Here is a 14,684-nt window from a genome sequence, read left to right as displayed (position 1 = left end):
GATTTCCGACACCCCACATAAAAAAAACCCCATTGCATATTACTTTAAACCATTAGAGGCATGTTCTCCAAGTTTACAGGATTTATGCAGGAATCCCTTGATGATGAGATCTGGATGGTTGCTGAGACACTTTCAGAGTTCTGTGCGCTGGTTGTTGTAGAGATGTACTGGCTCGAACCGGCCTCTCCATCCTGAACCTCTTCATCCTCTCCATCAGTCTTGACTTCCTCCAGAAGAACGCTGGTTTCACACGGGCCGACGATGCCTCCCTCTCTTTTGTCGGTACCCCAATAACCCGTCCCGCTCACTAGGTCGGCGTTGCTTCTTGATGGACGAGGCACCCGGTGGCGACGTTTCAGTCTGGAGACGTTGCAGGCCAACACTATGGTGGTGGTTAGAAGGATCAGAATGACGCCACCAGCAGATGCGGTCACTATAAACGCCAGCTCGGCATCAATTAAGCAGATCATCTCTGAAGCTAAGATTGGAGGCTTGCTAGATGGTGATGCAGTTGAAATATTGAAGTCTGAGATGGTGATGTTGTCCATTTGTGAATCTGTGAAACAACGTGTCAAAGGGAACACAAAACATGTCAGTGACGTTTTAGGACTCACCCACAGAAATTCTATAGTAAAACTGTTAAACACTGAGAGTCAATGGCCTCCGATGTTGTTGTTTTTTGACATGTCGTCATCTGTGTTCCACATACGAAAGAAAGTAGCACAGGTTTGGAATGACATGAGGGTCAACATTGTATTTTTTGAGGTGAACTATCCTTTAATGTATACATTAACTTCAGAGATAACTGGGTGATATAATTGATACTTACGGAAAGTAGATGAAAGGCCTTGCTTGAGGAGCTTGTCTGGAGAGCTGGATGTTGAACAATGAACTGAAGCAGTGATGCTCAAGGGTTTTCAGATGCGCAGTCACTTCCTGTCCGCCTCCTTAATGATTTTTGTTTAGATGTATTTTCTGTTGAATAGTTACCTGTGGTTTTGAGAGGAGAACGCAGAGTTATATTTACATAACAAGTTTCTGTTTATGACCTTGTGACATCTAACGTTTGCTATTTGAAGCCATAGTCACAGCCTTATTAACTATGATGGGTCTTTACAGCTGTTTGTTTGCAATTTTGACCACTTGACCCCATATTTGCACAAACCAAAGGTCTGATTTCCTAAACAAATTTTGCATTCTCTCCCAGGTTCAAAACCGGACAGATCAATGGGGATCTTCTTATATACCACGTGCTGCTAACCCTCAAGCCTTACTATGCTAAACACTATGAGATCGTGGTCGATCTCACCCATGTGGGCCCCAGTAACCGCTTTAAGACGGATTTCTTGTCCAAGTGGTTTGTGGTCTTTCCTAACTTTGCCTACGAGAACGTGGCCGCCGTGTACATCTACAACTGCAACACCTGGGTAAGAGAATACACCAAATACCATGAGCGACTGCTGACCGGCCTTAAAGGAAGCAAGAAGCTGCTGTTTATCGACTCGCCCGCACGTCTAGTCGAGCACATTGAGCCGGAGCAGCAGAAGCTGCCTGCTGCTACATTGGCTCTGGAGGAGGACCTCAAAGTGTTTCACAATGCCCTGAAGCTTGCACACAAGGACACAAAAGTGTCCATCAAGGTAACAACTTTGTGATATGGGTTGTCGAGTTTTGGTACTACACTTGAATTGTTTTTTTTCTGTGTTAGTTATACTTGTACATAAGCGTCAGACGGATGTTTTCGGTCTTGCGTCGCATCAGTTTTTTTTCTGAGCCATATGTGTTGCGTTTGTTTGGGAGCTAAAATGGGTTTCAGTTTTTTAAACCACCCGGGACTTGTAAAGTTCCGTTCTGTTGAAATTCATCTTGTTTTCTTTTATTCAAGAACAAGCCTTTTTATGACTCTAAAGTCAGTTCTTTAACCTTTTTTAGTTTTCTGGCTAATTTCTGTTTTTAAGTTATTTAAGCTGCAATCTGTAGCTTTTGCCTCTCTATCGCAGTCTCTGCTTAAAATATAAAATTGCACCTTTCAATGGGTTTATAAAAATGATAATTATTATTATTAGGGATGCACCGAATGTTCGGCAACCGAAATAATTAGGCCGAAAATATGACGTGTCATATGATCAAGCAGCAACCAGCGCAGAGAGAGAGAGAGACACGTGCAGGCTTTATAAATGTAGCAAACGTGTCGGCAGTGTGTAGAGTATATTCTAAGTGTCAGAGAAAGGCAATTTCTGAATGAAGCGTCTTTACCGGTTGGTTACTTGTGCACTTCAGACTGGAGTGGTATCCTATAATAATCCAACCGTTTGCGTTTATTCATATTCTTTGCTTATAATGTTGAAATTCACTTTTTAATGAAGTGTTTTGTTGTTTTGGTACAGGGTATCAGTACAGTCTTTCAGCAGTCAGCCATAGGCCTAATATAAGCTATTCAAGAATGAAAAGGGCTCAATTTTTGTTTTAATTTAGCTTTTTTTTCGCAATTTTATTTTAAGTTATATTGTATTAAATTGATAAACAAGACAAAATAGAAATAGCACATTTTGAGCATTCGGATTATGCAAGAGTGAAAAAACTGGCTTAATAAATCGAAGAAATACGAAAAGCCATGTTCGGTATTCGGCCAAGTGTTTCATTTTAACTCAGCTTCAGCCAAGATTTTTCATTTGGGTCCATCCCTTATAACTATAAGCTTACCGTTGCACATCAGGGTAGGTAAAGAAGACCATTTTCAGCACTGATGTTTATGTACATGCTCCGTAAATTAATTTTTATACAAAAAAGATTAAAGGTTAAGACTGCATCTCTAACGTCTAATCCTCTTTTTACCCAGGTGGGCTCAACAGCTGTACAGGTGACCTCTGCTGAGCGGACACGGGTCCTGGGCCAACCCGTGTTCCTGAATGATATATACTACGCCTCTGAGATTGAGGAGATATGTCTGGTGGATGAGAATCAGTTCACGTTGACCATCGCAAACCAGGGCACCCCTCTCACGTTCATGCATCAGGAGTGCGAAGCCATCGTTCAATCCATCATCCACATCCGCACCCGCTGGGAGCTCTCCCAACCAGACTCCATTCCCCAGCACACCAAGATCAGGCCAAAAGATGTCCCTGGAACCCTTCTCAACATCGCCCTGCTCAACCTGGGAAGCTCCGACCCCAGTTTGAGGTGAGTGCCATTCTCCTTCTCAAAGCATCATGGGATTGTTAGTTTTTGATAGTGCTGAGGTTGTTGTTTAGACTTGATAATTTGGGGTGAAGGGCTCGATGGATCCCTTATTTTGACAGTGTCTTATTAGGACAAAGGGCCTTTGATTTGCAGGCCTGTGTCTTTGTTGTGTACTGATTAGAAATTCTAATACTGCTCCATTGTGTCTTTAGTTCAGCTGGGGTAGTTCTTGATCATGCCGTCCCGAAGCCAGTTTTACAGTACTAGAATCGTAAACTTGTCATGCAAAACTTTATATTTTCATGACAAGTTTGCGATTCTAGAACTTTGCCTAATTTTTGAAGATAAATCATAATCATAATTGCTGACGTGAAACGTTGTTTGAAACATAATATTGCAGGTTACTTTTTTTTATTTATCTTTACATGGATTGAAGTCAGATCATCAAACTATTTCCCTTCAAACCATACCCGACACATCTCACATTAGTTTGTGAATCAGGGTAAAATAAGGAGATCATTTTAAACACAAATGTTTTGCTATTTGCTAGCTCAATAAATTTGAATTCAAATACTGCTATATTGTGCATGCACTTCAGCAGCGGTTGCTCTTCAACTTCCTTTCATAATGTCTCACAGTCCTAAACTTGTGAACTTGTCATGCAAATCTTGATATTTGCCTGACAAGTTTACGAATCTAGAACCTTTAGACTAGGCTGATTTATAAATAGAGTAATATTGTGTCTCAAGTAACTTGAGTGCTAACTAAAAATTCATTTACCAGGTCAGCTGCGTACAATCTCCTCTGTGCCTTAACCTGCACCTTTAACCTGAAGATCGAAGGCCAGCTCCTGGAAACATCTGGCTTGTGCATCCCAGCCAACAACACCCTTTTTATAGTGTCCATTAGCAAAACGCTAGCAGCCAATGAACCCCACCTCACTCTGGAGTTTCTGGAAGAGTGCATCTCCGGCTTTAGCAAATCAAGTCAGTATAAGAGATCAAACTCATTATATAAGCAACCATGTTCTTTTTAAACCACTCTTAATACACTTTGTTGATTTCTTTCTTTCTCAGGTATTGAGCTAAAACACCTGTGTCTGGAGTACATGACTCCCTGGCTGCGTAATTTGGTGCGTTTCTGCAAACACAATGACGATGCTAAAAGGCAGCGTGTCACGGCCATCCTGGACAAGCTCATCACGATGACCATTAATGAGAAACAGATGTACCCATCCATACAGGCGAAGATATGGGGCAGTTTGGGTCAGGTATGCCCCTCTACCTTTTGGAGAACACATTGCTCTGATTTAATGTCCTTTTCATTAGCTTATCCTCTCCGATAATTTCATAATGTCAACAACATGACCCTTGAATGATAAATGGCTTCAAATGGTAACAGTGCAATGTATTTTGCCTGTGTTAAGGAACTCCAAATAAAATTTCAGTGGTTCTCTCAAAGTCAACAATTACAGATATGCCTTTACATTGTGTGTTTATAGATCACGGACCTGCTGGATGTGGTGTTGGACAGCTTCATAAAGACCAGTGCTACTGGGGGTTTGGGGTCTATCAAGGCTGAAGTGATGGCTGACACAGCTGTGGCACTGGCCTCAGGAAACGTCAAGCTGGTGTCCAGCAAGGTAAGTGTTTACCACTTATGTCACATAATACTGTAATAATTATGATGTATTTTATTTGGAAAATGTTACGTGTATACTCGGTTAGATTAAACTAAAACTAGCATTCTGACTTGCATTGCACATTTGAAGGAAATGGAAACGCAACACAACCAAGCCCATAAAACCAACCCCAAGCTTTGCTCTGCATCTGGTATTTTTAGTGCTGTTTGTTGCGAACAATTACAACTGAAGCTTCTATCTTTCTCAACAGTTTGTCTAAAGACGTTCATCATTCATTTTCAATTCCAGTTAAACATCAAAAAGCTCACACAGCTTTGGTATTAATACTTGCTTGTATAATTTCATCATCTTAGCTTTTCATCTTTGGTATCATAACAAAACAAGAAAAGTGTAGTGTTTGATACTTTCTACACTTAACTTTTTTTATTCTTTAACTTAGACGTTTCACATTTGTAATCAGATTGGAATCTCTAATTTCTATATTTCCTTCGCCACTTTCGGTCAGTTAGCTTTTATTGTTTGTTTTCTTGTTAACTCATCGTAAGTCTTCCACATCATGTCCAGCCCACTAACACTTTCTAAAATAGATTTCCACTTACCGTTGAAAGTGTTTCTGGCCCTTGTGTTCCTCAAGCATTCCTCTTGTGATCTTATCCACGCTGACTAGCTCATCTGCCGAGCATCTATTATCCCAAGTGTTTGTACACAAAATGATCAATTGGTACGTGTGTGCGCACCGACAGACAATGGTTAACCAGCCGAGCAGTCGCTCCTATTATATTGCCAACTGTTAGTCACTACGCTCAATGGACATCTTTGTGAGATGGTTAACAGAAAGGACAGACACGCTCACAAATCCGTTAACTCTAATATCTCAGGATTTCATGCAGTAATGTTAATCAGATTTCCTGTTTCTCAACTACTTGGGCATATTGAATCATTTTTCTGCTAAGTTTTTAACTATGCTGAGTATATGTGAATATTGTTTGGTTTGCATGTGCCAGCCACTGCTGATGTCACATTGAGCCAGATTCTAGAGCACAAGGGCAGCCTTTGTGCAGCTGGTGCGTCTGCTCTTTCTTACACTCGTACAGCAGAGCGGCTCTTAGGTTAAATGAGGGATCAAGTATAATCTTATTGAGAGCGCTATGAAAGCTAGTTGCAAGTCATGTTTAGGGTGTCACACAGAACAAAAATGTCTATTTTGTCTAGAACTAAACCACACCTCCAGAAGTGCTTTGCTGTGTATATAAAACCCCCAAATTTCTCTCTCAGGTGATCGGCCGAATGTGTAAGATCATCGATAAGACGTGCCTGTCTCCCACCCCAACCTTGGAGCAACACCTGATGTGGGATGACATTGCTATCTTGGCCCGATACATGCTCATGCTGTCCTTCAACAACTCTTTAGACGTAGCAGCTCACCTGCCGTACCTGTTCCACGTCGTCACACTGCTGGTGGCCACCGGCCCGCTGTCCCTCAGAGCATCAACACATGGTCTTGTTATTAATATCATACATTCCCTCTGCACCTGCTCGCAGCTCAACTTCAGCGGTGAGAAACAAACGGGATGGCACATTCCTGATCCTGAAAACTTGTGATGTTTTTACGCTTACACTTTGGTTTTTATATCATTTTGATATTTATACTATATTAGTTTACTTTTATTTTAAATATGTTTTTAGTTTTAAATTTAGTTTAGTTTTTATTTGAAAGAGTCCAGCCAAAAATGAAAGGTTTGTCATCATTTACTCACCCTCCTGTCATTAACCATTTTAAACCTCTATGACTTTGGGTTCTGTTTCTGCAGAGGAAACTAAACAGGTGCTCCGTCTGAGTCTGACCGAGTTCTCCCTGCCCAAGTTCTACCTGCTGTTTGGTATCAGTAAGGTGAAGTCTGCAGCAGTCATAGCCTTTCGCTCCAGCTACAGGGACCGATCGTTCTCACCCGGGTCCTATGAGAGAGAGACGTTTGCTCTGTCCTCCCTGGAAACAGTAACGGAAGCCCTACTGGAGATCATGGAGGTCAGTTGCTATTTTTAATATAAAACCTTATTAATCATTTTAAATGCCCCCTCATTTGTAAGTCACGTTAGATAAGTGTCTGCTAAATGAATAAATGTAAATATAATATGAAGATGAAAGCTTTTAACTTTTTTATATAACAATACAGACTCTGTTAGTGTCCTTTTGTGCGTATTTACAGCACTATGTCGATCATTTAAAGGTCATGAGTTCCACGGACATTTTAGTTTATGATTCCTATACAGGGATGTATGATCAATCTGATGTGTGTGGGCAGGGCATTACAAACTAACAGATTGAGTCACGAATATGAATTAGGTGGTAAACCTTTCTCCCAGTTGTTTTAATGGATGCTCCTTAAATTTGTATTTCAAATGTTTTTTTATCATCAGGCTTGTATGAGGGACATTCCCGGATGCAAATGGCTGGATCAGTGGACTGAACTTGCTCAAAAGTGAGTTCGCAATTTCTGTAGTTTTAAAGGAGTAGTTCACTTCAAAATAAGCCCCCGTTGACTTTCCATTGTAGGAATAAGAATTACTATGGAATGTCAATAGGGACTTACATTGAAGTGAATTACTCCTTTCAAAATTGATCAAACGCTTCTGTCTTAAAATAATGACTGAATATCTATGATATATGTTGTATTTTTTGTTTATAGGTTTGCCTTCCAGTACAACCCATCACTCCAGCCTCGAGCTCTGGTGGTGTTCGGCTGTATCAGTAAGCGTGTGACTCACGGGCAGCTCAAACAGATCATCCGTATTCTCAGCAAAGCCAGTCCTCTTCTCAGCATCGACCGGGTTTGTACTCCTTCTCTTTCTGTATTATTCATCAAACTCCTCTCTGTCAAACAACCTCTTTCTAAAAAAAATTTAGCAGTGCAAAGGTTTTTGGTGATATTTAGTTTATATTTTATATGTTTATTATGTTTTTGATCTTTTTAACTCTTTCTCCGATCCCAGTGTAATGTGCAGATATCTTATTCCTATTGATCTTCCCAAAGCTGCAGTTTCCTTCAATATATCTCATTGAATAGAGAAGAGAATTTCTTCAAGAAATAGTTTGTAAATGCAGAATGTTCTTGTGATTTAGCAATGCGCTAGTCTAACTGCTGTCTGATGAATGCTGTTCGCACACAGGGGTTGGAGAGCTGCTTAAAGGGTCCAGAAAACTACAACAGCCAGGTGCTCATAGAAGCCACGGTCATCGCACTTACCAAACTACAACCTCTCCTCGATCAGGTGCAGTCATGTTTCAGTTTTTCAAAAAACATTTGTAATTCTGTCTAAACATTAAACAAATACTTCACTTTTCATGTAACCGGATAGTAACGTTGTCATTTAGGATTTTGAGTGTGTGCATTAGTTTAGATGGAAAGAAAAGCTAATGTGTATAATGGTGTTCAGGATTCCCAGATGCATAAAGCTCTGTTCTGGGTGGCGGTGGCCGTCCTCCAGCTGGATGAAGTGAGTCTGTACTCTGCCGGTACCGCCCTACTGGAGCAGAACCTGCACACGCTGGACAACCTCCGGGTGTTTAATGATAAGGTACTGAACTATGATAAATATTAAACACATTTGGTCGCGTACTGAATAGGCATGCTTCAACCAGAATGTTGTTGTTATCAATGTGGGTTGGGCTGTCTACAGTTCAGACCTCCCATAGTCCTTTGTTTCTGCATAAGGCTGTTTGCACCAGCGACAATGTGAATGTCAATGTGTTCTTAATGTGAACAGACCAAACCTGAGCTTTCCAAACTTCAGCAGGGTAAGGGTCCCTAAAGACTTACAAAAAAGGCCCCCATATAACTTATTTCTTGGTAGTAAAAAGTATATATACACACAATAAGTTTCTTTAAATAATCAACATTTATAATCTGTTAAGGGTTTCATGTTAATTGTGTGTCCTGCAACATGACATTTATTTGCGATAGAAATTTAACTACAGTTTCATATGTAGTATATTATAAGTAAGTAAAATATATAAACACAATAAAATAGTCTCTTTAAATAATCAACAATAATTATCAGTTGAGAGTTTTATCCCACATAAAAGAATTAAATTATTTACTATAGTAAATTGTATTAAAATGTGATGTTATTATAGTATTTTTGAATATTGCTATATTAAATAAAGTATATTACAGTATAGTACAGTTTTAAATATAGTAAATACCATTGTATAGTAAAGTATTTTTTCTTGTGCTGATATGATAATAAATGCATTGTATTTGTAATCCATAATGATGCATTCTATTTACAAAGGAAATCTACATGTGTAACAGAAGCTATATAGTCAGTTCTTAAATCTTTTGCAGGACACATCATAACTTTAAATATTTTAACATGCCACAGCCCCCTCCAGTACCGCTACAGTCCACTGGGGGCACACAGTTTGGGAAGCACTAGACTAGACAGTTTTTTAGTTAAATGCATTGTGCTTTTAGAAACCAAAGCATTGTTGTTACTTATTATTCATAGAATTGTTTCACTCATGTGCAGAGCCCTGAGGAGGTGTTCATGGAGATCCGGAAGCCCCTGGAATGGCACTGTAAACAAATGGACCATTTTGTGGGACTTAACTTTTCCTCCAACTTCAACTTTGCATTAGTGGGGCACTTACTCAAAGGTACGGATCAGATGCTCTGTGGTGTTCTTACAGGCCGCTTTATGCAAGTCAGCACTGGCTTTATGCCACTTTTTATCACCAATAGAGCTCCGGAGGTCACGTGACCCATTCTCTTTACACCACCATACTGCCAGGCAAGGACACACAGGAGCGAATATGAAATGAATGGCGCCAGCATGAGTTTCAAAGCATTCAAGCAAAGAGTTCACTGCGCACTTTAATTCAAAAGACATACAACGCATCTACACCGGACACAACCGGCGTGCCGCGCCACATCCAGTGTGGACAAAGTAAAAAATTATAATGGGTTCTTATCCGTTTCTAAGGTCTTTTGTCATGTTCCTTTTTTGTTTCCCCCGCCTGTGTTGGCATCCTGGCGCACAGCAACTGTACACCATGTTGAAATTGTAAGTTCTAAACAGTCTGGTTTTAAATATTGTTCGACCCCTGTCGATATCAATGCTGCAGCCGCTCTAGCGCTCTCCTGAATGCCTGCCAAAATGGCGGAGTTTAGATTGCGTGACGTCAACCTCCAGGGCTCTATAGGATCTTTTGAAATTCTCCAACTGTATGACGGGCCTTATCTGTGCTTGTATTTTTTGTAACGTATCGACAAACCAATTAATGTTTTTTAGCTGTAATTTGAATGTCACAGAATGGCTCGACTGCAGTCAATCGCTCAAGTTTTAGTCATGCCTTAGAGTTAAATCTAAAAAAGATTTCTCTGTCTTCTGGTGAAGGGTACAGACATCCTTCCTCCACTACAGTGGCAAGAACAGTTCGTATCCTGCACACGCTCCTGGGACTTGTGGGAAAGCACCTCAGCTGTGATAAGTTTGAGGTGAACACCCAGAGCGTCGCTTATCTGGCAGGTAACCTAAACCAAGCACAGCCTGAACTAACTGAACATTCAGAACCTGGAATAAATTCTGAGCTAATGTGTTTGTTTTATAGCTTTGCTCACAGTATCCGAGGAAGTAAGAAGCCGCTGCAGTCTTAAACACAGGAAGTCATTACTGCTCTCAGACGTCAGCATGGAAAATTTTCAGATGGACACATACCTCTATGATGCTGAGCCTGGATGCAGGTGAGATCTTTGTTTTCTTCTTATGACATGTGCTTCCTGTTCCAACCGCACCGTATTGATGTTACTGGCGTATTTTGTATGTTCTAATAACACTATCTTATGTGTCAGACTGCTGCAAGAAAACCAGCCCTGGGCTTCTCCAAAAGTGTCAGAGCGTTGCCTCGCACAGCAGTACTCCACCATGGGGCAGACCAGCATTCGCCCACGCAAATCCATGAGCGTGGACATGGGCCAGCCATCGCAGGCCAATGCAAAGAAACTACTGGGTATGAACACAATCTATAGTAGTAGAAGTAAAGTTTAGTGTTTTGTTTGTATATTCATAAACACGTAACACATATTCTGTCGTATCACAGGCACCAGAAAGAGTTTTGATCACCTGATATCAGACTCCAAAGCTCCAAAGAGACCAGACATGGAATCGGGCATCACCACACCTCCAAAGATGAGGCGGGTTTCGGAAAATGATTATGAGATCGGTAAGGGTCTTCAGGCACATCTATATAAAATAAACGAGAAGTTTGCCATAAACATTATAATCTTTCCATTTCAGAAACACAGCGAATGGCAAACTCACATTTACGGAAAGTATCCATGTCTGAGTCAAACGTCCTCCTGGATGATAAAGTTCTCACAGACCCAAAGATCCAGACGCTGCTCCTCACCGTGCTGGTACATGCTCCATATCTGCTCCTTATATCATTTTTTTATTTTGTGTATATCATTGTGGAGGTTATTTAACTGTTAATATATTTTTTGCAGGCGACGCTGGTAAAATACACCACAGATGAGTTCCATCAGCGAATCCTGTACGAGTATTTGGCCGAAGCCAGTGTGGTTTTCCCCAAAGTCTTTCCTGTGGTGTAAGTGAGCTCCATTAGTCTTGTGCCCGCTCTGAACATATTTGTAACGATTAAGGGTTCAATGCCAGCGTTTGATTGATTTTTTTTTCTTTTTTTGAGAAAGGAAGTCAAATAGAGCCTTAGGAAGTATAGGAGTTTACCAGGTGCCTAGACGGACGCAAAACTGACTGCTGAGGGATTGTAGCCCTTTCTATATAGCTAAATATAAATAAAGATGGAAATGTGATCACAGGCATGCATTCTCATACTCATAAGTACATATAAAGCTAACACTGAGAGCCAGCACATTGACTTTAATGGAAACATAAATGAGAAATATGGCTTCGTACGTCATCAACTAGGACCTCAGCTTTGTTTTTTAGGTCCTGATCAGGGTTTATGTTGCGATAATACATGATCCCTTAATTAACACTCGAGTAAAAGAGGCTTTTTTATGATTTGCTGACCCTTGCCATTACTTTATACATCATGTATCTCTCGTATAGCCACAACCTGCTAGACTCCAAGATCAGCACCGTCCTCTCCATGTGCCAGGACCCGAACCTCCTGAACCCGGTCCACGGCATCATTCAGAACGTGGTCTTTCATGAGGAGTCGCCCCCACAGTACCAGCCATCCTGCTTACAGAGTAAAGGCTTGGCAAATGCTTTCTCACGATTCCTGAAAGGGAGCGTTTAAAGTGCTTCCTCCGGTTTTCCACATAATATGAATTTCAACCCATGTCTCTCTCTTGCAGGCTTTGGTTTCAATGGACTCTGGAGGTTTGCCGGGCCCTTCTCTAAGGTATGATTAACGGCCTTGTGTTTTCCGATCAAGTGCAGAGAAGAAATTTAGCTCTGCAGCTTTGCAGATTTATTGACCAAAACGGCCTCCCCAAATATCTCCCAAACCCATCCGGTGTGTCCTGACTATTACTGTCTTACAGTTCCGCCGTGGGCTTTAATAAGGCAGGGATGTATTGCTTATGTATTTTCGCCTTGGATCTTCAATAAGGCCAATACGGTGGGGTTTGAATCATTGTCGCTTGTTTTGGTCACGTAAATACATACATTTTTGGGATAAATCTCATACAAATATATTTGGTTAGCTGTGGTTGATATACAACACAATACTGAATTTATTTTATGCTGATCTTGATCAAATGAAAGTCAGGGGTCAAGGTCTGGTTTAGTTCTTGCTTTCTCTCCACCAGCAAACTCAAATTCCAGACTATGCTGAACTGGTGGTTAAGTTCCTAGATGCTTTGATTGACAACTACCTTCCTGGCATTGAGGAGGAGGGAGGGGAGGAGTCACTACGCACGCCCACCTCCCCGTATCCGCCAACCGTCCAGAGCCAGCTCAGCATCACGGCCAACCTCAACTTGTCCAACTCCATGACATCACTCGCCACCTTACAACACTCGCCAGGTCAGTCCTCACTCCGTACATTTCGGCCTATTATGACACACGTTTACTCACTTGTTCACTTTTGCACACAAGTATTGAGGCACGCAGTGAGATGTTTAGTTGTTTGATTCATTTTTCAGATTTCACTTTTCACAAGCTACTCACACATATAAAGGTGATGATTAGTGACGAGAGAGAGGCAAAATAACTGTTCTAACACCAGGAGTTGTGACTAACATTGCCAAAAGGCGAAGTAATACCCTCTGTTACCACCACTTGCCCCCAAAATGGATGGGCCCAGCACTTTTTTTATTAGCAATAGTGTTTAATCTTTGTGTTTTCGTCCTTAGCAAAAACTTAAGCACTTCACTTTTACACATGTTGCACATCACACCATTTGTGGCTATAAGAGATTTATAAATCTGCTTTTGTATCTTAAACCCCCAAAAGCTCCGTTCTCGCACCTGCGCTCACAATTCACACGCAACTTTCTCAGGCTTTTCGTCAGTCAGCGACAAAGTCTAAAATGTACAGTGCTTGTGTGTGTGTGCATTTTACATCTTTGCTTTGCATTTGTATCTTCATTAACCTCACTGCATTCTGTCTCCTTTTCATTGGGAATGTGCTTTCGATTCAGAGGGCCCTATAGTTTATAGACGGTCCCCAACTCTCACCCATCCGCGAAGCACAGAGGAGGTGCCGTCGAAATCAGCTGGTACAAATCTAAACTATAGAGCTGTGTTGGGCAATTAATGTCCAGTTCTATAGTTTGCCAACTGTGGTAACTTATTTCAGTGCCTATTTCTTGTCTTTACTTTCTTTCAGTGATGGCAGTGTGATACTGTTGAGTTTTAATTGGCCAGTAAAGAGGGTACATTCATAACGGAGGTATTTATGTGTAAAGCAAGACGAAGCGGGAAGCACCCCTGTAATGAAATAAATGTTGTCACATTACTTCTCACACATTTTTCTTCTGTGATATGAATTGAATTTGCATTTGAAGCTAATATTAAAGGGACAGTTCAACCAAAAAGGAATATTCTGGCATCATTTACTCCCGGTCGTGTCATTTCAAACCTGTAAAACTGACCCAGAACACAAAAAAAGATATTTAGGAGAATGTTGGTAAGCAAAAACTGCTGGTCTCCATTGACTTGCATTGTTTTTGAGTCAATACAATAGAATTCAATAGGGACCAATGGTATTTGGATACTAACTTTTTTCTAAATATTTTAACTTTTGTGTTTTGCAGAAGAAAGAAAGTAATATAGATTGAAATGGTTAAGAGAGTGAGTAAATGACAGATTTTTTGTTTTTGGGTGAACTACCGCTTGAACCAGGGCTGGGCAATATAACCAAAATGATGTCTCTTTTTCTATTTTTTGACAAGATAAATAAGTGGTTAGAGATATTTAAAATCAAGGTTTTTTTGGTGAAAAAAACCAAATGAAGTAAAACATTTAGTTAAGTCATGTTTAACAAACCGTTTCACTAGAAGGAAGAACATTTAACTGTTTTAATGTCATTTTTTGTCAAAATATTTTAAATGACTTTAATTTAATATCCTAAAGTTTACATTTGAGATTTTTCTGGCATATCTGCTAGGTGTGAAATTAAGTATTGTGTGCGTTGAAAACAAACAAATATAATAAAAAATGTGCATTAAAATCAATAGTTTAGACTTTTTCATTTTGAATTGTAAAAATCCCAAATATCGCCCAGCCCTTACATTAACATCTGCTTAGCTTCAAGTTAGCCGTTACGATTTAAAAAAGTCAGACTTTTTTATGAGCTGCCATTTTTATTTCCTGTTTCTTCCATTCATCTGTCCTTCCTGTCCTCTTTTGAGTTGTGGACGTGTCACTCA

General features: G+C 40.4%; 1 protein-coding gene across 4 annotated transcripts in view; it reads left to right on the top strand.

Moving 5' to 3' along the window:
• Positions 1 to 14,684, top strand: part of nf1a (neurofibromin 1a) — a 51,908-nt gene that overhangs the window by 33,121 nt on the left and 4,103 nt on the right. For 3 of the 4 annotated variants that reach the window (XM_079481304.1, XM_079481303.1, XM_079481305.1), the window contains 21 exons: positions 1,208 to 1,640; positions 2,840 to 3,180; positions 3,964 to 4,166; positions 4,257 to 4,450; positions 4,682 to 4,822; positions 6,098 to 6,377; positions 6,634 to 6,848; positions 7,241 to 7,302; positions 7,510 to 7,651; positions 7,991 to 8,092; positions 8,258 to 8,398; positions 9,353 to 9,479; positions 10,220 to 10,351; positions 10,434 to 10,566; positions 10,675 to 10,832; positions 10,923 to 11,045; positions 11,120 to 11,238; positions 11,329 to 11,429; positions 11,915 to 12,057; positions 12,166 to 12,212; positions 12,622 to 12,838. In XM_079481304.1, coding sequence (XP_079337430.1) covers positions 1,208 to 1,640; positions 2,840 to 3,180; positions 3,964 to 4,166; positions 4,257 to 4,450; positions 4,682 to 4,822; positions 6,098 to 6,377; positions 6,634 to 6,848; positions 7,241 to 7,302; positions 7,510 to 7,651; positions 7,991 to 8,092; positions 8,258 to 8,398; positions 9,353 to 9,479; positions 10,220 to 10,351; positions 10,434 to 10,566; positions 10,675 to 10,832; positions 10,923 to 11,045; positions 11,120 to 11,238; positions 11,329 to 11,429; positions 11,915 to 12,057; positions 12,166 to 12,212; positions 12,622 to 12,838 — 3,554 coding nt within the window. Of the gene's footprint in view, positions 1 to 1,207; positions 1,641 to 2,839; positions 3,181 to 3,963; positions 4,167 to 4,256; positions 4,451 to 4,681; positions 4,823 to 6,097; positions 6,378 to 6,633; positions 6,849 to 7,240; positions 7,303 to 7,509; positions 7,652 to 7,990; positions 8,093 to 8,257; positions 8,399 to 9,352; positions 9,480 to 10,219; positions 10,352 to 10,433; positions 10,567 to 10,674; positions 10,833 to 10,922; positions 11,046 to 11,119; positions 11,239 to 11,328; positions 11,430 to 11,914; positions 12,058 to 12,165; positions 12,213 to 12,621; positions 12,839 to 13,454; positions 13,533 to 14,684 lie in introns of all 4 variants that reach the window. The other variant, XM_079481307.1, reaches the window with a different exon arrangement.

Source organism: Barbatula barbatula, assembly GCF_947034865.1.
Source record: "Barbatula barbatula genome assembly, chromosome: 19".
Classification (NCBI taxonomy): domain Eukaryota; kingdom Metazoa; phylum Chordata; class Actinopteri; order Cypriniformes; family Nemacheilidae; genus Barbatula; species Barbatula barbatula.
This window is presented reverse-complemented; position numbering and strand designations above follow the sequence as displayed.